Below are 27,317 nucleotides of genomic sequence, written 5' to 3'. Positions count from 1 at the left end.
GTAAAGATATTTTTAGTCGATTTTGAAATATTTTGCAACCGAGGTTACTGACACTCCTGAATATATCATCCAACGGATATTGCAAGAAAAGGGCTCGGATATAGATTTAGAGCATTCTGGAACGAAATAGGACAACTATTATCGATAGCCCTTCTTTATTAGATACAATTTGTCAGATAAATGGTTCTCTAGCGTTCGTTTTAAACGAGAAATATCAATTTATTTGATTTGTTTTGCATTTATTTCTTAAAAAGTCACATGTGAGATCCACGGGGATAAATTTTCTTTACTTAAATATGAATTACTTTATATTATTTGGATTTGAAACAGTGTTTTTATATAGTTTTTTTTTTATTTCAGGCCAAACAGAGAGCCTCCATAAAGTGGTTACTTTCCAAAGCGTTCAACAACAAAGTTCCTGAAAATATCCGCGAACCGTTCTACAAAGATCATGAGGTAAGTCTTGGTAGTCATGTCAAATATTATATGAGGCTACTCATACTACTCTAACCTACATTATCTCTAATCTACTTTTTTTAATACACTATCTATAAATATTCGAATTTCTTAAATTTATTGCCAATAAAACGAGCAAAATCAGAATAGACAACTATTTCAACCATTGTTGATCGCTCCGTATAATTTTAATGACACGGAAAGATTGCATTGGATCTATAACCCCAAAGCAGTGATACATAGATAATCTGTAATTATCTATAGTCTATAGTTCATATCAAATGAACTTTTGCTTAAGCTTGATTGGCAGGCTACAATTTAAAAATAATTTTACAATATACAGAGTGTCCCAAATAAGTAAAAAATATAGTTGTATTTTTTAAAGCGAGCACTCTGTATATCATTCTATTTTTAGATTCTACGCTTGAAATAAAGGTAAATTTGATTAAGGTTTATCATACTTAAACCTTACCGTTTTTGAAATATTTTCAGTTTTGTGAAATTGTAGTAAAAAATTTAACGCTTCATTTCTACAAGGGTATTAGTTTTTAATACTAAATATTTATTGAAGATTATTTATTGATCAGATATTGTGTTACAATAATAAAAATTATACTACCTTATACAGAGTGTCCAAATTTTTTACTAAATAATTACTAGCTTTAAACGGCAATAACTTGTTTAATTTAAATGGAACGCCCTGTATATTTTACGAGAATCAGATGCACAATTTAATTGTCTATCAAACTGTATTATACCATTTTTTATCTACCTCTTCAAGTTTTCGTAGAAAATACACTTTTTTATATTTTAGACCTCATTTATCACTATACTCATGGAATACTGACATTTTAGATTATTTTTGAAGATGTAACAAATTTTCAGAGTACAGATACTAATATTGTCGATATAGTTCGCTTATTTCATTAAAAAAATAAAAATAAAAACTCTTTGTTAAAGAGGACCAATTAATATGCTCACAGTATTCAAACTATATATGCACATTAATTGACTGTTTACGTTGATAATAATAATTGCTCCAAATACTAAAAACCTGAATTTTGTATGTCTATTAGACAGTGTGGTAAAAAGTAACACCTTATAAATTTCATTTCATTTTTTAACGAATGCTTATTTATAACAAAGACGTTAATTTTTATAACGTATTATTATATTGATTTCTGAGTCAAATCCACATTTATTTAGAATAATTAAAACAATTAAATATGTAATTATCTAGTTTTTGCGCGGAAATAATGGTGGTATATTTAATTGGTATAACCAAACTTGAAGAGGTAGGTAAAAAATGGTATAATCCAATTTGATAAACTATTAAATTGTGCATCTGATTCGCGTAAAATATACAGGGTGTTCCATTTAAATTAAACAAGTTATTGCCGTTTAAATCTAGTAATTATTTAATATAAAATTTTGGACACTCTGTATAAGGTAGTATAATTTTTATTATTGCAACACAATATCTGATCAGTAAATAATCTTCAGTAAATATTTAGTATTAAAAACTTTGATACCCTTGTAGAAATGAAGCGTTATTTTTTTTACTGCAATTTCACAAAATTGAAAATATTTCAAAAACGGTAAGGTTTAAGTGTGATAAACCTTAATCAAATTTATCATTATTTCAATCGTAGAATCTAAAAATGCAATAATATACAGGGTGTTCCATTTAAAAAAAATACAACTATAATATTTTTACTTATTTGGGACACTCTGTATCTTGTCAAATTATTTTTAAATTGTAGCTCTAATAGTCCTCCCATGATCCCAAAACATACAATTTGTAAAAATCTAATCGTTTAGCTACAATACTCCGTGTTGTATATGGTGAACAATCCTGTATAAACAGTTATTATTTACATCAACAAAACTCACCTTCTTAACAGCACTTAAGGGACATAAAGTACCATTACTACCGTTTTCCCATTCAAGCTATCTTGCATACTTCGCGATAAAAGAGGTTCTAAAAAGAACATTGTTCGACTGCAAGGTCTGCTAGTAATAATTTTTCAGCTTAAAGTATCACAACAAATTTATTTAAGCCAGACTCCAAACCAGACTCGTAATACAAAACTAAAGTGTCAAAACGAATGACAATGTCAGGAAATAAATAAATGTGGCAACCATAGATAAAAGAAAATAACCTACTATTAAGATAGATATGAAACTTAATAGTAAAATTTTGGGTCAAAGCGCCCCTCCGTGTTTTTAGTGAAGACTACATTTAACTGAGCGCCTTCGCCTTTTCTGCTGTAAATGTTTTTTATGTTTATATTTGAATTCAAAGGATTTATTTTTAAAGTTACACTGATATATTAGTATCAGAGTAACTTTAATAAAAACATAAGAATATATATATTTTACGATTTATTTTTTTATTTATTTTACAGAGTTTCATGTAAACGATCGTAAGTCGACTGGCTGTCTAATGAATAGACCGAGATTTATAGATTTTAAAGCGAACGAAAAAAAAAATCAAACAACGAATACATACCATAGATTTTTCTTTTATCTAAGATACATACCTATCGTATTTTGGAAACACGTACATTTTTGCAGTTTTGTTAGTTTCTTTGCAAGATGCAGCACAACAAGAAAACACCATTTTTACAGTAAACAAATAATAAAACTATTTCTGACTATGATATTTAAAATTTAGATAGATAGAAAATTAACAAACGAGTATTTGCAAACGCAGGCCCAAATTCAATAAAAATCAAAATTTTTCCTGCAAAAATCAGGCTTTTTTCACTGAAAAGGTATTTTTTGATTTATCAGCAGTCATTGTCAAGTTGAAAATATACAGGGTGTTTTCGAATTAGTCTAAAAAAATTATGGTGTATGGTGTGATTCCTCATGTGTTCTTAAAACAATTTTTATATAACCATTGGGTCTAAAGTACTTCCTTTCTGATCTACAGGGTGTTGAAAATTTAAAAAAATCGATTTTTTTGCTTAACATAAATGGTACGCCACTGCTTTTTTAAAGAAAATATATTTTTTTCTTGACTGGCCATCCTTTTTCAACAAAAATGATCTTTTGAGTTTTTCTTGTTCATCAAACGGTTGTCGAGAAAAAAATAAATATACTTATTAAGAGCCCGCCTTAATTCGTTTTCTAACGATTTTTTATTTTTAAATTAATTAGGAACACCCTGTATATGCATATCATAGGCAACCAAATAAACTAGTAACCTCTAAAAATTATTTTTCCTACCACTAGCGACATACCGTGTTTTTAGTGTGTACTAAATTATTTATCAAAATTTCACCATATAAGTTTCCAGGCAATGGTGGCAACTTAACATTTTTACACCAGAGCTACCATCTGATTTTTGAACTACATGTTAATTATCTTTCGAAGCTTAAGGCTCGAATGCAACAAGTGTAAAAACTTTACAAAACACGCGAAGTTCAAATTGTGGGTTGTTTTACGTTTCATATTCTGCAATTACCTTTTTCTACCGATTGTACTTAGAGGTTTCTATTAAAACTTGCTTCGTTAACGGAAGGTGGAAAAGTTAATTTACTTAAGTAGATGCTGAAACTTTATGAAATTAATTAACTAAAAGTTTAGCGCTGCGGAATTTCTAAGCATTAAGAGAGTATTTATCATAACTATATCCAATTATTTTATTTCTTGAGAGTATTTTGTGTTAATTGAAAATTCAAATGGAAATTGAAATTAGTTTATTAAAGTATTACGTGCAAATTAGGCATAATAAATACCTAATATGATAATGTTATACATATGTTCGATGTGGTAAAATGAAGGTATTTTGTTTTCATATTAATTCTTATTTTTTCATTTTAGGCGGTGTTATTCCAAAATCGGGTTTAAAAAAAGATATTTTTTTATTTAATAGATGTTAACGTTTATATACCGGGTGTTGCATGGTCGGACGGGACATCCCATGTAAATTTTAATGGGGTCAATTATTGGCTTCCCTAATTATTTTAGAGAATAATCTATTTAGGTTTATTGAAGAGCACTAAAACCCACATTCAAAAGAATAACTTTAGATATTTTTGATTAGCTCATTTACGAGTTATCGCCGATTTCTTTTTAAATATTTCTCCGTTCTTATGGCCCTGTATTTACTTATGAGCACCAGTCAAGGTAAAAGATAACTGTCAAATGAAGTTGTCATTTCAGAAATTTACCTATTTAGTGCTTTATTATTATTGAAAACTCATTCCTACATCGGAAATCTTAAAGATCTATTTATAAATACAAATTAATATGAATTAAAGTAAAATAAAGTAATCAATTACAAGGTTAATTATAGTATTATTACAATATTCAATAACTTATTAATTTAGGTAATTTAGGTAAATTGTTAGAACTTTAGGATTTAAGAAGATGTTCAAATATTCCTCCATCGACTGCTATACAATAACCCAGGCGATCATAAAATTCCCTTCTTACATTCGCTAGTTGGTAAACTGAAATTCTATTGCATTCGGCAGAAATAGCATTTTTTAACTCGTCTAGATTTGGGTATTTTTTATCCTTGTATATCCTGTTTTTTAAATGGTCCCAGAGAAAGAAATCAATTGGCAAAATATCAGGAGACCTTGCTGGCCAATTTACTGTATGACTTAGGCCAATAACGTTTCCGTTAAAACTATTGTCTAAATATTCCCGAACAGCCAGGGTACTATGTGCCGGGCAGCTATCCATGTGGTACCAAACTTCCTGATTTACCCTAGCGGCATCATGTAAAGCAGGTAAAATATGATTTTCGAGTAGTTCCAAATAATATCCTGCATTTAAATTTCGCGTAAGAAATAATGGCTCGATCATATTGTGTCCGAATATCCCTGCCCAAACATTTACTTTCTGTGGATATTACGCTCTTGTTTCGACAAACCTGTGTCGATTTTCTTTGTTCCAGTATCGATACTTTTGAACATTGGGTTCATTATTTAAGGTAAACGTGCATTCGTCAGTGAAACATATGTTTTTTAAAAATTTCCTATCCGTGTTTGCTCTTTCCATCATATCAAAACAAAACGCCTGCCGCCGTATTTCGTCCCCATCTTGTAGCTCTTGGTGCTTTTCATATTTGAAGGAATAGTATTTGTGTCGTTTCAAAATTCGAAACGCTGTAGTGTGATCTATTCCTATTTCATCCTCAAGTTTCCTTGTGCTGATCTTTCCATCGTTCTCTTCGACGCACAATAAAACTTCCAAGTCGGTATCATTTCTTGCATCTCCTTTTTGTTCCTGCCTTGCTTCACATCTGCAGTTATTTATTAAGGTACCTTTGGTCTCAAATCTCTGGATATTCCTTGTGATTGTAGATTTTCCAGGTATCGGTCTATTCGAATACAGAGCAGCAAACATGTCCGACACCTTTTGATAACTATTTCCTTGATAATACCATTTAATCATCAATACTTTTTCTTCGGTAGTGTAATTCATGGCTAATATTTTCGATGTAGGTATGAGTTTTTAGTAATAATAATAAAGCACTAAATAGATAAATTTCTGAAATGACAACTTCATTTGACAGTTATCTTTTACCTTGACTGGTGCTCATAAGTAAATACAGGGCCATAAGAAAGGAGAAATATTTAAAAAGAAATCGGCGATAACTCGTAAACGGGCTAATCAAAAATATCTAAAGTTATTCTTTTGAATGTGGATTTTAGTGCTCTTCAATAAACCTAAATAGAATTATTCTCTAAAATAATTAGGGAAGCCAATAATTGACCCCATTAAAATTTACATGGGATTTCCTATGTCCCGCTCGACGATTCAATACCCGGTATATTTGATGTTATCAGTTTTGTGTAAATTTCCAAACTTGTTCTTTCTAAATTTTCTGAAGTTAAATAGATACTAGAAAGTTTTACATGTTCTTGTTAAGGTTATACGAAAACTTTTCAGACGTTTTTCGTAACTTTACGAAACTTTTCCGATTTCCGTTGTATATTAAGTGACAGGTAGATATTGATAATTTATCATCGGTGGATATAATCGAAGGTATAATATTGTTTTATACAGTGTGTCCAAAAAAACAATATCTTTTATAGATATATAAATAAATAAATAAAAAATATAAATTTTTCAGCTTTTTTAAGAAAATATCAAATACAAAAGATGTGTCCTGACTCAAAACAAAATCCTTAAAACTCCTAAGTTTTTTATTATTGGAGCTACAGATGCCCGACGCGCTGTTGCAGGACCCTTATATCGTCAACTTCTGAGAATATCGCATACACACCATTTTCAAAAAACTATTTCATTTATATAACAAAATATTTCATTTATATAAAATTCAATGAGTTTATAATCAACGGAGACATTGTTTGTTTTTTATCTACTGTCAACCCTTGTTATCTATTTTCCATCTAATGACTTTTCAGATTTTAGGTATTTATTTAGTATGTACAGGGTCGGTCAAATTCGACGCTTTTAAATGAAAACACCCTTTTCTATAGGAGATAGACGAAAACTAATATCCGTGTCTGGAGCTCAATTTTCATCAAAAACATGATGGTGAAAACCGCACATCAATATCTGTTACCGTTTCGGAGTTACGGGGTGTTTTTCAAAAATGTGCATTTTTAACAAATCGCTGTAACTTTTTTGCTATGGAAAATTTTGTATTTCTATGAAAACATTTCCAAAGCACCTTTTTACGTAGAATTTTATGGTTTAAGTATAATTTTTTTAAAATTAATAATTTAAGAGTTATCAACAGAAAATTTGATTTTTTATTTGGGACACCCTCTATATTTTTAATTAACTGAAAAGAATTTAAAATTACCTTTCCAAAAATATAGCACACTTGATATTTTGTTATAATCCCCTTCGAAATACAGGTTTTTTAAAAGTTTGCCACTTTTTAGTAGGCTTTGGACCCCTTATTGATGATACTTAATGGAACTCGAAAACATATTTTTCCAGCAAGACGAGGCACCGCTTCTGAACGCTGAAGTTATCAGCAAATTTTTGCAGCCAATTTCAAGAATAATTGAATAGCTAACCAAGATCCCAGCCATTGGCCGTCTAGGCTGCCTCACTTAGTGCCCATGGATCTAATCCTATGGATATATTTGCGGAAGAATAAAGGTTCCTTATTCTTCCGTATAATCTCGACAAGAATTAGAAATACTTAGCAGTTATGAGAGGGTATCTTTCACCTCCACTGAGTTAATGAATTCCGCGAGAAATATTCAAAAATTGTCCATAACAGAAGACGGTCGATATGTCGAACACCTGTAGCAAAATCTCATATATTCGTTTGCTATTTATTTTTATTGTTATTAGATATAGTTTAAATGTGTTGATGTTGGTTAAATTTATTTTAAATTGTTATAAAATTCTGCATCTCTCATAGCAAATATTATTTTCGTTTTAATTGCTGCTCACAGCTAGAATTTTTTTGCATTACAGCCGGTGCCGTTCCAAGCCTACTTATTTAAAGCGGGCGAATTTTTATATATTCTATATCTCGAAGAGGAATCGAGCAAAATATCAAGTGTGTTATATTTTTGGAAAGATAATTTTAAATTCTTTTCAATAAATTAAAAATATACAGGGTGTCCCATATAAACAATCAAATTTTCTGTTGATAATTCTTAAATTATTAATTTTAAAAAAATTATACTTAAACCATTAAATTCTACGTAAAAAGCTGCTTTGGAAATGTTTTCATAAAAATTCAAAATTTTCCATAGCAAAAAAGTTACAGCGATTTGTTAAAAATGCATATTTTTGAAAAACACCCCGTAACTCCGAAACGGTAACAGATATCGATATGCGGTTTTCACCATCATCTTTTTGACAAAAATTGAGGTCCAGACACCGATATTAGTTTTCGTCTATCTCATATAGAAAAGGGTGTTTCCATTTAAAAGCGTCGAATTTGATCCACCCTGTACTGTATTCTATTTTTATAGAAATATAGTAAAATGCTAATTTTAATACGTTTTACAATTTAACCAGATATCTCTATGTGAAATTATTGATGTGCCGCCACTGGTTCCAGTCTGAGCAACATCGAAATAGATATTATGACATTGTACGAGTACTATGCACGCAGACGATTCGTAACCTTTAAAAATAAACGCTTTTAAGTGAGGATGTCGCTTATGACTGGAAACATTTACTGCTGGATGATTTTATAAAAAGGAATATAAAATTCGAAATTTATCGATGTAGGATTGGCCCCTCTAATTCTTTAGTTTAGGAACAGTTTGTGTTAAAACAAGCGTTCCATAGAACTAAAATGTATACCGGGTGTTTTTCACCCCTGAAATTGTTTTATTAATAATGAAGTAATAAATTAGAAAAAAAAAATAAATAAAGTAATAAAAAAATAAAAAAAGTAATAAATAAATGAATAATATAGTAGGGTAACGGGTATAGTTATTGGCCATTTAAGGATTTTACTGACGTATTTTTCAGTTTGTTCTGAAATTATTAGACCACGAATAATGCAGTATTTTTTTCTCAAATAATCACATATTCAAACATTAGGAACAAAATTTTATTTTGCAACTTTAATCCTCTAAATAATATAAAAATACAGTTTTTTGAAAACATACAAAAAATTCAGTTATTGGCCATAAAGTTACAGTCGTTGGCCTATCCATATACCAGCAATTGGCCATCACAAAAACATAGAGCTTAGCCGGACAAAATTAGATGTTTTTCTAAAAACGAGCGCAAAGTTACTACTTTGCACACTTACATATTTGCGTGTACAAAGTTATTTTGCGCATGCTTTTGTACATTATCGTAAAAAATCCTAAATAATTTATTGAGAAAATATTTAATTTCAACACCATCAAACAGAAACGTTTTTGAAAATGAGAAATTTAGTACTTAATACCTAATTGTGGAAAGTGTGCAAAGTGTCTTCCCAAACTCAAAGCTTGCTACTGCTTTTGCGTATGGGAAAGTATCAATTCGCACAATTGTTAAGAAAGACTATTTTTAGATTTACAGCTATTGCACACAAACTTTTCATCATTTTTTGATTGTTGAGATTTGTCAATACAAGAATTTTTTTCCCCATTTTAAAACCGTGATATTCATAATACACATGCATAGCATAACCCAGTGGAAACTTCGTTTGCATGCTTGCTACTTGGCTTTATAGTAACATCAGAAATAATACCAACTACACCCAGGGCCTATCTTACCATAAGGCCCGGGCCTTGGGCCCGGTGGTCTGGGGGACCCGTTAAAGGTTGTAAAATATTCATAATTTCAAATGTAAATTTACATAGCAGAGAAAAAAAACAGTTACCTCTGATAAGGAAAATAGAATTAAATAAAATTAGCTTTAGATTGGTATAATTAATGCATTTTTTAAAATTATTTATAAATTTATATCAAAGATACCGGCATCGGCGATTCCCTAATCTAAAACTAACTAAATAACACTTCGTCCCATGTGGGAGAATTTGTTTAAGTTTTGTTATATAAATATTTTCATTTTTTTTAAATTATATTTACTTGTGTATTTATTATTTATTGTTATTGTTTACTTTGTTTTTTTGTTCACCAAAAGAAAGTTTTTTTTTATTTTGTTAATTTACTATTAGAAATTTTGTTTAGGTAAGTTTTGTCTCGGTTTTGTTAAAAAAAATTATTTTTTAAAATTAGAATTAATTGTTTTTTTTTTCATTATTTATTTTGTTGAATAAAATAATGTTTATTTATTTTTTTAAATTATTAAAAAAATAAAAATAATTGTTTTATTTTTTTAACCCAAACTAACAAGAGAATTTTTGAATTTTATTGGAAAAGAGGGCCCGAATTTTTGCTTGGGCCTTAGGGCCCGACCAGATGAAAAATAGGCCCTGACTATACCTACAACACCTTGGAGTTAGGAGTCTCATTTTCTTTTTCTGAAAATAGCTTTCGTTTAGTTGAATTTGGCAAATTTCTAGTCAATGATGAATGGCTTGACGATGTCAGCTGAAAACTATTTTCAAAAAAAAACGATTTTCGACCCTGAAAACCTTTCATTTTTCAAGGTAGATCTAGTATGAGGTGAATCAATAACACTTGTAGAAGTATTTGTACATCTTTTGAAATGATTTAAATGATCTTCATTTTCCGGTTTTTGGGTTGAATATCTTTCAGCATCTCCAACGTTTGTCCCACCATCACATGGGCTTAGGGATCGGCAAGACAAGAAATCTTGTCTTGACAAGCAATTTCTTGTCTTGCCTTGAAATCTTTTCAAGAATTAAAAAGATATCTTGTCTTGACCATTTCTTGAGAGTTGATTTCTTGTCTTCATTCAAGAAATCTTGAAATTTCTTGATATCTTGACAAAAGGGGACCCCCGTTTAAAATTGGTTTATTAAAGGGGAACCCCCTGTTTAAAAGTCGCGGAGAGATTGGTTAATGTGATGTTTATGCTTTATGCGTAAAATCGAGGGTCAGGCATCTAATGTTCAAAAAATTCAAAAACTTTGGGCTCATTGTACTACAGTAGCCAAAATCATCAGATTTACATAATTTTGTTAATTATTATTATTATTATTATTATCTCACATTAAAATGAGCGACTGTGCAGGTTCGTTGAGCAGTAAATCTGAGCCATTCGTAATTGAATCTGGTTCAGAATACCTACCAACTCAGACACCTCGACGTAGAAGTTTAATTAGTGACTTTGACAGTAGTGACGGTGATAATACTACTACAGATAAAAACAGTCAAAACAACAATGATAAAAGCTACTCTACTTCAGTGGCGTACATTAAAATGTATTATTTTTTTTATTTTAAAAGTTTTACGTTAATTCAAAAAGTCTGTATGCCACTGAAGTAGACCCGCTTTGCAAAGTTTTTTTTATTCTAACATCGTAAGCCATAACATTGTTGGCCCACTGTATGCCAACTTTGGACATCCGACTTTGGACGTACTTATGTCAACTTTGGACATTGGATATCCGACTAAGTGCCGCTTTGTACAAATATTTTTTGCTTAATAATTTTTTATCCATCAATTAATAGGTATTCATATAATTTACAAATACCTAAGTAAATGAGTATTTCTTTTTTATTTTATATTTTCAAGAAATTTCAAGATTTTCTTGATTTCTTGACAAGAAATCTTGATCTTGAGAGGTAATTTCTTGTCTTGTCTTGAAAACCAAAAATCATTTCTTGTCTTGATCTTGTCTTGAAATCAAGACAAGATCAAGAAGTTGTCAAGAAAATGACGACCCCTACATGGGTTACTATTGGAAATACGTTTGGCGCTAGAAAAATAAAGTAATAAAATAAATAAGTAATAAATTAGAGAAGTGGCAATGGATAGGACATGTGGCAAGACAGGCTCCAGACCGATGGCCCCAAAAAGTCATTCTATGGATACCTAGGGGAATAACAAGAAGTGTGGACCGATGACGTCAAGACAATGGATAAGATTGGCTAGAGATCGCGAAGCATGGGAAAACCTAGATGAGGCCTTTATCCAACACTGGATGGAACTAGGCTGAGAAAGAAGAAGAAAGAAGAAATTAGAGAACAGAAATATTTATAACAAAAACATTTTAAAGGTCGATAAAGTTAAATATTTACTGTGCCGTTAAATGATTTACTTCATAATAACAAAAATAACCTTCTTGATAGCATTAATCCCGTATACGATCAATAGTTACATATAACTAATAGAAAAAAACCGATTTCATTTAGCAAATATTTTGTTTTCCCATGATGTTTTCATTGAATCGTTTCACTTTAAAACTACCTACATCGAGGACGTAAATGGATATTTACCGTTGACAATAAATAACATACCGCGACATTCCTTGAACGAATCTAGCCACACATGGTCAGTCATTATAAACACGCAGTACTTACAGATACTCGTCCACCGGTATTATTTTTAATACTTACCTTTTCGTATAATAAAATGTTACTGAAAAGTACGCATTTTTTATCAATTGTTTTTATATCATTTATCATTTTCTTGAATGGCATAGTTTCTGCTCTAAAAAAATATGTGATTGATTTAATGCACTAAAGTATGCCATTTTTACTATTGTAGATCAAATTTAGGTTTGAGGGCGTGAAAATTAGAAAATAAAAACATTAAACTAAAAGAACAAAATATACATATATAAAAGTAAAGTACTTACAAATAATAGAAAAACAAATAAACTAAATTAAGTGTGGGAGACCTAGATGTCGAGGTGGCTGGATGTCGCTACTTCTGTAAACAAGCAGAAAAACAATACCTGAGCAACCAATTTTACATTAATAAAGCGTATAATATTTAATGGGTACTATTCATGTTAATTAGCTCAGTTTTCAGATAGGTTTGTTTGGGTAGTTAAAACATTCTCTGATAAATGAAACCAAAGAACCATACAAGAATAGATAAATCGTAGACAGTAGAAAATATAAGATATAATATAATACATACATATGCATATGCATATAAAAATATACATACATACAAATATACATACACGCAGAGACTAAATCAGAGGCAATGGATATACTATAGCTAGGGTGAAGTAATTATATAATGATGTGTGCACACGGTACGAAGGGATGTCAACGCGCGACGTACCAATCTTCTACCACTAGCGCTAATTACCAGGAACGTGCAATGAGACCAAGGGAAGTCAACGCGCGAGGTCTCTGTTACAAGATAATGAGCTACACACCTAAAAGCGTACTAAAAGGCCGAAACACTGAAGGGACGTGTACGCGCGACAGTGCCGTATACCTTATGCTTTACTTATATCTCTGGTAAATAAAAGAGTAATAGACAATAACAATATACAGTTGTAGAATAGTATTAAGATATATATAAAATGGTTACTCTGTGAGAACACTCACCCTATTAATTGGACTTCTTATTTCAACACAAGAACACCTTCGACTAGCACAGGCAACGGTTGCTTTGGAAATGAGAGAGGACAGTTCCTTTAGGAGTTAGAGTCATCGAGGTACTATAAAGCTCTGGGAATTTCCCGCCGTAAACGACCCTTAACGGTCACCAGGCAGCATAAATGAATGAATTTATTTTGTTCTTAGATTTTTAATGAATTATTATTTAATTATTGTTTAAAATATTATTTGAAAAATAACTGCCTCCTACACTATTTACTTTTCTATTTTACGTTTTAATATCAATAAAGTACAAGTTGTGATAACAGAGTAAATAGTTCCTCCAAACATTTGAGAAAATTCAATATTGCGTCACGAAATTTTGTTGGCAACTTTAGATTCCGAATTCAGCACCCCAAAGAACATACCGGGTGTTGCATCGTCGAGCGGGACATAGGAAATCCCATGTAAATTTTAATGGGGTCAATTATTCACTTCCATGATTATTTTAGAGAATAATTTTCTATTTAGGTTTATTGAAGAGCACTAAAACCCACATTCAAAAGAATAACTTTAGATATGTTTGATTATTATTTTTTTTAAATATTTCTCCTTTCTTATGGCCCTGTATTTACTTATGAGCACCAGTCAAGGTAAAAGATAACTGTCAAATGAAGTTGTCATTTCAGAAATTTACCTATTTATTGCTTTATTATTATTATTAAAAAGTATTGATGATTAAATGGTATTATCAAGGAAATAGTTATCAAAAGGTGTCGGACATGTTTGCTGCTCTGTATCCGAATAGACCGATACCTGGAAAATCTACAATCGCAAGGAATATCCAGAGATTTGAGACCAAAGGTACCCTAATAAATTAACTGCAGATGTGAAGCAAGGCAGGAACAAAGAGAAGATGCAAGAAATGATACCGACATGGAAGTTTTATTGTGCGTGGAAGAGAACGATGGAAAGATCAGCACAAGGAAACTTGAGGATGAAATAGGAATAGATCACACTAAAGCGTTTCGAATTGTTGAAACGACATAAATACTATTCCTTCAAATATGAAAAGCACCAAGAGCTACGAGATGGGGACGAAATACGGCGGCAGGCGTTTTGTTTTGATATGATGGAAAAAGCAAACACGGATAGGGAATTTTTAAAAAACATATGTTTCATATTGTCGAAACAAGGACGCAATATCCACAGAAAGTAAATGTTTGGACATGGGATATTCGGACGCAATATTATCGGGCCATTATTTCTTCCGCGAAATTTAAATGCAGAATATTATTTGGAACTACTCGAAAATCATATTTTACCTGCTTTACATGTTGCCGCTAGGGAAAATCAGGAAGTTTGGTACCAAATGGATGGCTGCCCGGCACATAGTACCCTGGCTGTTCGGGAATATTTAGACAATATTTTTAACGGAAACGTTATTGGCCTAAATCATACAGTAAATTGGCCAGCAAGGTCTCCTGATATTTCGCCAAATGATTTCTTTCTCTGGGGCCATTTAAAAAACAGGATATATACAAGGATAAAAAATACCCAAATCTAGACGAGTTGAAAAATGCTATTTCTGCCGAATGCAGTAGAATTTCAGTTTACCAACTAGCGAATGTAAGAAGAGAATTTTATGATTGCCTGGGTTATTGTCTAGCAGTCGATGGAGGAATATTTGAACATCTTAAATCCTAAAGTTCTAACAATTTAATACTACCTAAATTAATAAGTTATTGAATATTGTAATAATACTATAATTAACCTTGTAATTGCTTTATTTTACTTTAATTCATATTAATTTGTATTTATAAATACATCTTTAAGATTTCCGATGTAGGAATGAGTTTTCAATAATAATAAAGCACTAAATAGGTAAATTTCTGAAATGACAACTTCATTTGACAGTTACCTTTTACCTTGACTGGTGCTCATAAGTAAATACAGGGCCATAAGAAAGGAGAAATATTTAAAAAGAAATCGGTGATAACTCGTAAACGAGCTAATCAAAAATATCTAAAGTTATTCTTTTGAATGTGGGTTTGAGTGCTCTTCAATAAACTTAAATAGAATTATTCTCTAAAATAATTAGGGAAGTCAATAATTGACCCCATTAAAATTTACATGGGATTTCCTGTGTCCCGTCCGACGATGCAACACCCGGTATATCTACACTAATCAGAACTTAAAAAATTCAGATTGTATTAAAAATAAACCCCATAAATTTTTCATGAATGGCTGTGTTAAAAATTTCCATATACCTGCATAATCTGCATATACCCTGCTGGTCATCCAATTTATGTGGTCTGGATTTTAATGCGTGTGACAAAAAATAATATAAATGACCGGTTGACAGACAGAGAGACAAAATCAAAAGAGGCATACAGTGTTGCCGGTTTTTTACGTTTATAGGAAGATGTGTGTAGAAAAATATAAACTATTTTAAAAACTTTATGTATGTATACTACTGAAATGATGATAATATACCTAAATTAAATATAATCTATTACACCTGTAGTAAAATGAGTAACGAATAGTGAAAAATAAAGTTTCAACCCTAGATGCAACATTTTTCATAAAGGCCTACTTGTGCGGTTTGCAATTTTGATGAAAAATGCGGCAATACTGTGTAGAAGAAATGTGTCGATCCGATTTTTATCTCTTTTTAATACATTTGATTTTCCATTAAGCTGTTTTACACTGCTGTTAAAATCCAGACCGCACAGTTTCGATGACCAAATCGGTATAGTAATGGTGTGTTATATTCAAACCATTCTAATCTTTAATAGATTAACCTGAAAGATTTAAGTATATAGATATGTATCAACTAGATATAGGAAGGTAAAAAGAATACACTAGTATTAATCACTTGTGATAATATGGTTAATTATTTTGAATTCTAATAGTAAAAGTATACAATCACTTTTCATAATTACTTTCTATAGTAATCATTGTTAATTACGCTGTGCGTAATTAATTGAACATTATATTAGGTTTTGTTACATTAGGTACTTCTTATAGTTCCTGAATTTTCGAAACGAATAAGTAGTAACTTTACTTCTTTGTTTAATACAGTGTAATCATAAAAAATATAAAATAATTGGTGAAGCCTTGACATGCTGTTATAATAATTACTGCAAAATAAAAACACTGCAACTTATCGGTAGCTGCGAAATCAACAAAGGGACTTTTAAGGATAAATCCGCACTATATACGAGGGTTGTGTTTTATATTTTGCATATAGAAACGTAGTAGGTGCCTGTAAACATACTATATCAAATGTCAAAATAATGCCAAGGTTTAGACTGCTTCGTTTAAAGCCGTCCCAAAATTGAATTTTTGACATTGACGAATCAGAGAAACTATGAAAGAACAGAATACAGTTAAAGGCAATCGGTGTTAAAAAACTACACCGCACCGGTTGAACGCAGGAAACTCAAAAAATATATACAATATTGTCAATGGTGATTAATCTTAGATTTCCTCTTATAAACCCGAAAATAAATGTCAATCGGCTGTTTGGGTGTTCTGAGATGAACCAAAACCGACGAAAGTTATCCGTTCTCGAACTGTTTCCAAAAAGCTAATCCAAGAAGATCGACAGTCACATATTTCTTTATTTTTCTTATTATTCTTATTATCTTCCCCTAACCTAAGTCCTAACGACTTTTTTTTCTTTGTTTTCAAAAATTAAGAATGAACATGGTCAGAATGATCAAAGGTTTCAGTCCCCAGGAGATGCAGTCAGCGGCTTCAAAAACGCAATTTTGAAAGTACTAACAAGTGAGTGGAATAACTGCTTTCAGAATTGGTTCCAACGGATGCAAAAATGCATTTATCTTCATGGAGAATACTACTGATTTGAAATCTACTAATTTTTTTCTAATTCTGTAAAAGACAGTATTGTATAATATCTATCACGTTTCAAAAGTTAATAAACTAACTCGCGTAGTTTTACTCAATCGTGAATTAGTTTATAGTGTAGTGTTCGAGTAGTAGTAGTTTTTAGAGCAGGTTATAGGAAGTTTTAAGTTATACATTTTCTCTCTCTCTTTCGACATTAAATAAAACTTAAAAATACCTACATAATATTTATCTTTTTAGTGTTTTTTAATTAATTATTAATTTCACTCAAAATGAGTTATTTGGGTCATAAATGACCTAAATACAAAATATTTTCATGGTGTCTGTCTGTCTGTCTATCCGGCTGTCTGTAACACGATAACTCAAAAACCGCTAAACCGATTTTAACCAAATTTGGCACAAAAATACTGTGGCACTTGAGAATCTAGCCATTAGATTTTGGTGGGGGTGGGTGGTTGGTAAGGGGGTACGAGAGGGGGTTAAAAATTAAAAAAAAATCGTAACTCCAAAATTACAGTAGCTAGCGAAACGCGGTTTTCAATTTAAGATTAGGAATAATATTTGCAACAAAATTTGTAATAATACGAATTGTTTTTGAGATAAAAAAATTGGAAAAATTCCTTTATTTTGAAACTAAAAGAACTGCCTACCAACTTTTTATTAACATATTTTAGTATGGGCGGCTATACGTGCCTCCAGGCGCCAATTTTGTGACAGACACCTTCGAATAATTTACAGACAAAAGTAATTTATATTATTTTATATAATTAAACTAGTACCTAAGTATTTAGAAATCTTCATTTATAAGTACTTATAAGTTGCAAGTTTAAAATATTAATATGAAGAACTTTAAAGTATCTTTTTTTCAGTATTAGAAGCGGACTGAGCAAATTTGACGCTCTATTATTTGAAATTTTATTACGGTTTCTGGCATTTCTCGCCCCTTTGAGGATCGTGATCTGGAAGCAAATGGTTTTATAGGGTGGAGGAATATCTAAATAATTTAATCTATAGAAGTAGGAGTTATTTAGCTTCTCTATACAGGGTGTCCCAGAAATAAGTGCAAGTATTTTAAGGGGCGGTAGAACTCTATAAACGAAACATATTTTATCTTTATCGTTTTTCAAATAAGTCCAAAATAACGAGTTATTTTACTTTGAAAATTTCCAAAAAAAATTGATTCTTTTTTGCTAAAATTTTGAGAATCACTGGATCTTTTCTGGATTTTCTTTCTTGTAAATTTAATCTAATACCTATGTTGCCATATTATCAACAAATTATGTTTTTTAACTAAAAACTAAAAAAAAATCCAAAAAATTTCGAATTTTTACATTTTTTTCGCGAAGAAAACCTCATAGGCGTGTTTCTCGGGTTGAACTATACTACCAGTTAAGATACTTGCACTTATTTCTGGGACACTCTGTATAAGAGCTAAATTATTTTAAACTTTCAATAATTATGTAATAAATTTGATTGTAAAGTAAATATTTTCACTTATTTATAGACAATTTGTAAATAAAAAATATGTATCTATTTTTTTTTTCTTTGCCCAATCAAAAGTTTCCGTTTTTTTTTCAAAATTACGGCAACGGCTACTTCGAAACACCGGTCCCCGATAGATCACCGAAGTTAAGCAACGTTAAACGATGCGAGTAGATCAACGGGTGACCATCAGGAAATTCTGTCTTGCTGTTGTTCCATGGCAAGTGTCACTTAACTGACAATATACGTCTGTTTCTAATCTAAAGACATCTTGCAAAGTTTCACAATTAAAGACAATGCCATTCCAAGAAGATATCTCTTTAGTAATCTTCTCTGTGTTCATTAAGTATTCTAATATCCATGTTTTTTTTTCCAGAACCAGGAACACCTCAAACCTCAGATCGTGGGCGGTCTGGCCAACGCCGAGATCTACTGTCGCGCACTGGCCAACATCTACTCTGATCCCAACTACCATAACCTCAATCACTGGGCCATCCTGCAGACGTTATCGAGGAAGGGGTCGTACGCGGAGCCCCTGGACGGGTCTCAGTTGACCGAGACGACGCTCATTCAGACCAACCCGTTGAGAATGGTGAGGATTATACAGGGTGTCCGAGGGGTAAACCGCTGACAAATATTTCTGTACACTAATGTCAAAAATACGAAAGAAATGCGAAATAATTTCGTACTAATACCAATAATACCACGAATAATGCCAAAAATGTCAACATCTTGTACACCAAAATACACCAGAGGTTTATCTCTCGAGGGCGTCCCAGAAATAAGTACAGGTATTTTAACTGGTAGTATATTTCGATCCAGGACAGGGCACATCAAGATACGATAACTACATATTAGCCTACAGCGGAAGAGCTAAACAAGATCGAGCACAATCGGGAGTAGGAATTCTACTCCACGAGAAATACGAACAATGTATAGAAAGCATAGACTACATTAACAACAGAATCATTAAAGTATCTCTAAAAATCAACCACAGGCAAACACACTTAATAAGCACATACACACCGGATATAAGCAAACCCATAGAGGAGAGCGAAACATTTTACCAAGACCTACAAAATACTATAGATAAACTAAACAACACGGACAAAATTATTATACTCGGGGACTTGAACGCCAGAATAGGCAGGGAAGTGATACCAGGTATAAAACAAAAATACAATGAAGAGATAACCAACGAAAATGGAGAACTCCTGATAGACTTCTGTGCAAGAAACGAGCTACGAATAAACAACACGTATTTCCCCCACAAAGAGCAACATAAATATACATTTAGGAACACCAGGGATCAAAAGTCGATGATTGACTACGTAATAAGTAACAGGACAATTATACCATCACAAGTAATAGATGTAAGGGCACTCACCTCAGCGAACATAGGCACAGATCACAGCCTACTACTGTGTAAAATGCTCATGGAAAAGCCCCACAGGACCAAAAAACCCCCAGTAACCATCGAAAAATTCAACATTGAATCACTGACAGATGATAGCACGAGAAACCTGTATGAGAACCGATTAACAAACAAACTGAAAGGACTTAACATGAGTGAAGGCGATGTGGAGAGCTGCTGGAATAAAATCAAATCGTGTATCGTAGAGGCAGCCGAAGAATCCATTGGCAAAAGAAAAGTCAACATAAATGGAACCAATAATAGCAAAAAACCCTGGTTCTGTCACGAAATTAAAGAACTTTCTCAACAGAAAAAGAAATCCTATCTCAGATACAGGAGCTCACCAACGACAGAAAAACGCGTCGAATATACAGAAGTGAGAAACAGAATCAATGCCAGAATCAAAGCCATAAAACGGGATTACTGGGCAAAATTTACAAGCGATATGGATCACGACCTATACGGAGCACAGAAGAAAGTCTGGAAGATGCTTAAGAACAGGAAAAAGCCAGTAAATGAGTTTGTGCAAACAAAAGGAGTTACTAAGGATGTATGGGAGAGCTACTTCAGGAAACTTTACAACACCGAAGAAGTCATAAACGTCGAAAACTACGAGACAAACCATCAAATAACACTGAACGAAGAAGAGGTAATGGCAAAAATCAAAAAATTGAAAAACAGAAAAGCCCCCGGAACAGACCTTATACCAAATGAACTTCTGAAATACGCCGGACCTGAACTAGGAAAACATTTAAAAATCCTTTACAACAAAATCTTAGAAACATCGGAAATACCTACGGAATGGCACAAAAGTATAACTATCCCTATATTCAAGAAAGGACAGAAGACGAACCCAGACAACTACAGAGGCATAACACTGCTGAACACAAGCATGAAACTCTTTACGGGTATTTTGAAGGAGAGACTTGAAACACAAATAACAAACAAGGAAGAACAACAAGGCTTCAGACGAAACAGATCCACGACCGATGCCATATTCATTATCAAACAACTAAAAGAAAAGTCAATTGAATTTAATACACCAGCATACGTCTGCTTCATCGACCTCACCAAGGCATTTGATAGGGTGCGCCTTTACGACATCGTCAATATACTAATGGCGAGAGAGGCGCCAGACACCATTGTAAGAGCGATCCACAACCTAAACATGAACAACAGGACTAGAGTAAAGGCAGGAGACACTTATACGGAAGAGATACCGACACCAGGAGGCATCAGACAAGGTGACAGCCTTAGCCCATTTCTGTTCAATCTCTTAATGGACAGAATTATAGAGGAAGTATCATCACTAAATATAGGATACCGAATGGGACAGAAAAGAATCAGCATGGTATGCTACGCCGATGACGCAGCCATTTTCGCGGAAACGGAGGACGACCTGCAGAAACAGCTTCACAGATTCTACCAGGTCAGTCAAGCGATGAATATGACCATATCTACAGAAAAAACGAAAAGCATAACCTTTGCTAAAGACCCCGTGAGATGTAAGTTGGTAGTTCAGGACAAAATCATCGAGCAAGTCTCACAATTCAAATACCTGGGTATGGATCTGTCGAGCCACCATGATCCAGCGAAGGACTTAAGAAGCCAGATCAACAAAGCGACTGCCATGTCGGGCTGCTTAAGGCAAACAATATGGGCGAACGAATACATGAGATGGGATAGCAAGGTAAAGATATACAAGACTTGTATCAGACCAATCATGACATACGGAATAGAAACCAGAGAGGAAACCAACAAAACGAAGAGCATGCTACGAGTAGCCGAGATGAAAACGCTCAGGACAATAATGGGAAAAACAAGAAGAGACCGAATTAAGAACACCGACATCAGGGAACAATGTGAGGTGCAAGACATAGTAAGGTGGGGCAGACAAAGAAAAAGAGGTTGGTACGCCCACGTGAGAAGAATGGATGAGAGAAGACTGCCACGAATTGCATTAGAAGGGAAACCAACAGGGAAAAGAGAACCTGGAAGACCACCTAAGAGATGGAAGGACAGCTGGCAGTCCACCTCCCAAGAACTGTTACAGAGGACCCATCAAAATTAACAGATCGCGAGATCTTAAAAATGAATAAGAAGAAGAAGAAGAAGATATTTCGATCCCAGAAACATGAGGTTTCGCGAAAAAAAATTTTGAGAATTAGTTCAGTCATTGGGGATTTTTGCTTGGAAAAAAGTCCGGAAGTTTTGCAACTTTGCAGGTTTATAGGTTTTGGGGTCCCTAAAACTAAAATCTATAAATTGCACATTTCCAGACTTGCCGCCGGCGCCGCCATCTTGCCAAGATGGCGCCCAAAATCGGTATTTTGTGAATATCTTGAAAACTATGCGTTTTTCGCGAAAATTTAAAGAGAATAAAATTTCCCATAAAAAAGTTTTATGAAAATGTTCGCTAAAGTCAGCTGTTTAGGCACAAAATCACTGGAAATTTTACAATTTTGCGTAAAATATGATATATTATGTATAGTCGATTTTCCGAAATCAAATGTCGATTAGGGTTCACTAAAACTAATTTTAGTTTAGTTTCTTCAGTTTTGTCATAAAACAATGGCGTATCATTAATTCGCTCATTAATTTATGAATAATTAATTTTAATTATTGAAAATGTGTACTTGTTTCCACACCACCCAAGAGGTAAAGTATATGGCGCGTTTATTTTAACGTGGTCTCCCCGGAGGCCTACTCCACTAGATAAATTAAAAATTTTAACTTATCTGCACAAGACTGACGGATCTGGCTCATTCATGTCAAAGTCGATCGTGTCTGCTGTGCTGGGCTCATCAGGGTGGTCTCTCAATACGTCCAACTCTTCATCTTCAGCCGCCAGAGGGATATCTACAGGCAAGTCCAACTCCTCTTCATCGAATTCGTCGAGTGACACTTCAGTGACGTTGTCACAGGATTTCCCATTGCAGTATGCACAAATCATTGAACATTTTAATCCTGCTTTTCTGCATCCGCAGGCTTTACCATAGTTGTTGGTTTTGCATTTACAGGATAAAAATGCCAACAGGGATTTTGGAGCTAGATCTTTCAACGTTGTGACTGGAGTAATGCCTGTTTTTGTTTTCTTCCAAATCCATTCTTCGGCATCTTTGGTACAACCAGACCAATGCTGAATCTGGTGGTAAGTTCACAATGAATGCTGTCCAGCACGACAATTAATTATTCATAAATTAATGAGCGAATTAATGATACGCCACTGTTTCATGACAAAATTAAAGAAACTAAACTAAAACTAGTTTTAGTGAACCCTAATCGATATTTGATTTCGGAAAATCGACTATACATAATATATCATATTTTACGCAAAATTGTAAAATTTCCAGGGATTTTGTGCCTAAACGGTTGACTTCAGCGAAAATTTTCATGAAACCTTTTTTATAGGAAATTTTATTCCCTTTAATTTTGCTCTCCTCAAATTTTCGCGAAAAATGCATAGTTTTCGAGATATTCGCAAAATACCGATTTTGGGCGCCATCTTGGCAAGATGGCGGCGCCGGCGGCAAGTCTGGAAATGTGCATTTTATGGATTTTAGTTAGGGACCCCAAAACCTGTAAACCTGCAAAGTTTCAAAACTTCCGGACTTTTTTCCAAGCAGGCTCCTTTTTTGACCCCAATGACTGAACTAAATTTGGATTTTTTTTTAGTTTTTAGTTAAAAAATAATATTTCTTGATAATATGGCAATTTAGGTAGTAGATTATATTTACAAGAAAGATAACCCAGAAAAGATCCAGTGGTTCTCAAAATTTAAGCAAAAAATATATTTTTTTTGGAAACTTTCAAAGTAAAATAACTCGCTTATTTTGGACATATTTGAAAAAAGTTATTTATTTTTATCGAGATCTACCACCCCTTAAAATATCTGTATTATTTCTGGGACATCCTGAATAATAGTGAGGGTTGATCCTAATTTTTTTACGGATCAGTTTAAAACTGATCCCATATACGCACATACTTAATCCCGGAGCAGTTCTTGATATGAGGGTTGTCTTTTATATTTTGCATATAGAAACATAGTAGGCGATATAGAAATAGTTCCTTGAACTAGGTCTTTAGTTCACAATGGTTCCCGACTATCATTGACATCCCCGTTGCTTGCTAATGGGTTTCGTTGTCAGTCAGAACTATTCACAGTATGATCTGTATAATTTTTATAATGTTCGAAATATAACGAGACGTGTAATTGCGTATGTTAAAAACATATAGATAAGTTTTATTGCAGATGAAAAAAAATAAAATAGAAACTCAAATCAGAGTTTAAGAAACTATATCACAAATCAATTAGAGTAAATAATACGAAAAATTGCATTTTTTCTCATATTTCTTAATTTTAGGGACCTAAAGTGATACATTCCCATAAAATATTCAAAGAACAGACTAAAAATCAAAAACAGCATCCACGACAATTTTCTATAGTAATTACGCCGGCTGCGGCTGTGGCAATAGACAAGGCCGAATCCATCGTCGTCACCTTGTATTATATCTCAGATCTGCCGACTGAATACATTCCCGTGAACTAGTCTTTTAATTAGTTCCTCTAGTTTTTCTCAGTCCTTTCGCTCCGGGACAGGTAACATATGGCTAGCACTCTCCACTCCCGCCTAGCATTGGGCTACGATCGCGCTGACCGATCCGTCGCCGTCGCATATTATTATATCGGTCACAGTCTCGATCTCGGAATAGGTCATGAGGAACTAGTTCTTTGAGAAACCGGGAACTCCTAGTTCCTTTCATTCCGGGGACGGAATAGTTCATTCGAACTAGTTCGTTCACGAACTACACACCTCTATGGAGAATACTTGGAAAACAATAGTGTTTAAAAGTTATCTACTGTTTTTTTTTCTACCTCTATAATATGCAAAATATAAAAGATAACCCTCGTAAAAATAGAAAAAAATTAAATTACTAAACTATTCTAAACCTAACATTGCCTGTTGTTGATTGCAGGGTGCCCACATGACCGTCATCGAGTCCATCATGCTGCTGTACGCCCGCGAAGTGGTGACCGGCGACCGCGTGCTGGCCGCCGTGCAGCGCTTCGGTCACGGCAGGCCGTCGACGCCCGCTTCCGCCGCCCCCGCCACCCACGAGCAGGGCGTGCTGCTGTGGGCGCAGCACGCGTGCGACGCCCTCAGGGAGCGAGTGGTCAGGGAGGTGGCGGGGGAGTCGCCGATGGCCAACGGTGGTGACGTAAGTATTATACTCACAAGAACATTAACTTACACATAAATTCGGCATACTCTGAAATGCCTAGTCGTTTCACGTATTGCTGGCAAACAGTATTGGTACATCGTGTGACTGTGGAGCTCAGACATTCCCTGTAATAACAGAACTATTTCAGTGAAATGCAGTATAATTTGGACCATTTTCAGTTACTCTGTTTGCCATTCAGTGCATTATAAAATGACTGAACATGAAACATGAAACAACTGAAAAGATACAAGGACATTTTCCACGAAAATTTAAAGGGAATTAACATGCAGAATGAGTGGGAAAAAGCAGCTCACAATAGAACTCAATGGAGAAGGGTTGTAAACTCAGTTAACAGCGGCAACCAAAAAGTAGAGAGGCAACAAAGCAATGAGATTTTTGAATGTCCGGAGTGCGGTAGGCAGATAACATCACGTATCGGGCTTTTCAGTCACAGAAAAGCTCATGAAAGAAAACGCCTTGCGTGACCATTTTCTTTATGTGTGTCGAATACTCGTCAGCGAGTAACGGCTGTATGTATGTATGTATGTATAAAATGAACATTGAACATTATAAAATGCACTGAATGGCAAAGAGAGTATGTAAATATGTCACAGCATTTTAAGTAATTTTACAAGAAATTAGATGAATATTATTTAAATAAGAATAAGAAAAATGCTTGTAACGTAGCCGAATTCAGGAACGTAATAAAATTATATATCCGATATTTGCAAACATAATCTCAAACTACTGCAACCTACAAACCCGCTAACCAATTCGTACTCACTAGGGTTCAGAGACATCAAAGAACCGGGACTCTAAATTATTAATTCCCGGTTCTTTCGATACTTTCGGGACTCGGTAATAATAATTAAAAACTTATTTTTTGTTACGTACGAAAGACTTGATACTTTCTATTTCGGTCGAAATCGAACTCTTCTAAATAAGTAGTGATGTTTCTATATTGTTTATTAGCAATTATTGAAGTTTAAATATGTTATTTTATTATTTAGTATATAATTGCTGAATGTATTAATTATATTTTTTTGTGTTATGTTTTTACAGACATTTGAATCTTTAATTGAAAATGTTAAGCTTTTTTCTAATCTAGTTAAGTTGGTTTCGAGGTTGGTTGATGTTGTTTGATGTAATTTTTAAGCTACCTACAGTGGTGGCCAAAAGTATGGAAACTTTTTACTTTTTAAAATATCACAGAAAATATTGCTATGCTTAAACTCTCAGGAATATAAATGAACAGCTTATCAGCAAATAAAAGTATTCCAAAAATTACACAGCGAAAAAAATCTGTTTAGAAGTTTTTGTAGGAGAACAATAGATTTCTTGTGGCCAAAAGTATGGAAACCATAAATAAATACATTAAAATTATTTAGTTTAAGCTGATAAACGGTACGATTTGCTTCAGATAAATATAAATATCATGCCCAAGTCTAAATATTTCTCTACGGATTTAAAAAATAAAATAGTTGAATTATACAAGAGCGGTTATAAACAAATTCAAATAAGTAAAAATTTAAACATTTTAAAAGGCACCGTTTCGAAAATAATTCGTAAATTTAATAAAACAGGGAACGTTTCAACAGCTTTTAAGTCCAAGAAAGTTGTGCAACAGGACAATGAAAGTAATGAAGAGAATATCAATGGGAGATCCAAGAAAAACATCCACAGACATTTCTCGAGAAATGGGTGAAAGGGGAATATCGGTGTCTGCACGCACGGTGAGAAGAAGGTTGGATGACATGGGACTTTTTGGAAGAGTTGCGGTGAAGAAACCACTAATATCAAAGAAAAATAGGATGGCCCGCTTTAAATTTGCTCAAGATCATCTCACCTGGTCTTATCAGAAATGGAATACTGTACTGTTTAGCGACGAAAGCAAGTTTCAACTGTTTGGTAGTGACGGGAGACGTTATGTCCGAAGACCAAAAGGTACACGGTATAGCCATAAGTACCAGATGCCCACAGTAAAACATGGGGTGGGAGTATATAATGGTATGGGGGTGTTTTCTCGCTCAGGT

The 27,317-nt window shown here is 33.2% G+C and overlaps 1 protein-coding gene across 9 annotated transcripts in view; it reads left to right on the top strand.

The window, feature by feature from the left end:
• LOC115877511 (patronin) overlaps window positions 1-27,317 on the top strand; it is a 210,518-nt gene that overhangs the window by 61,997 nt on the left and 121,204 nt on the right. For all 9 annotated transcript variants that reach the window (XM_030893722.1, XM_030893719.1, XM_030893720.1 and 6 more), the window contains 3 exons: window positions 361-456; window positions 19,024-19,239; window positions 25,039-25,281. In XM_030893722.1, the coding sequence (XP_030749582.1) occupies window positions 361-456; window positions 19,024-19,239; window positions 25,039-25,281 (555 nt within the window). The remainder of the gene's footprint in view (window positions 1-360; window positions 457-19,023; window positions 19,240-25,038; window positions 25,282-27,317) is intronic.

The sequence above is a fragment of the Sitophilus oryzae genome, unplaced genomic scaffold, assembly GCF_002938485.1.
Source record: "Sitophilus oryzae breed Bouriz unplaced genomic scaffold, Soryzae_2.0 scaffold_1494_pilon_pilon, whole genome shotgun sequence".
NCBI classification, from domain to species: Eukaryota; Metazoa; Arthropoda; class Insecta; order Coleoptera; family Curculionidae; genus Sitophilus; species Sitophilus oryzae.
Note: the sequence above shows the minus strand (reverse complement) of the source record. Positions and strands in the feature narration are given on the sequence as shown.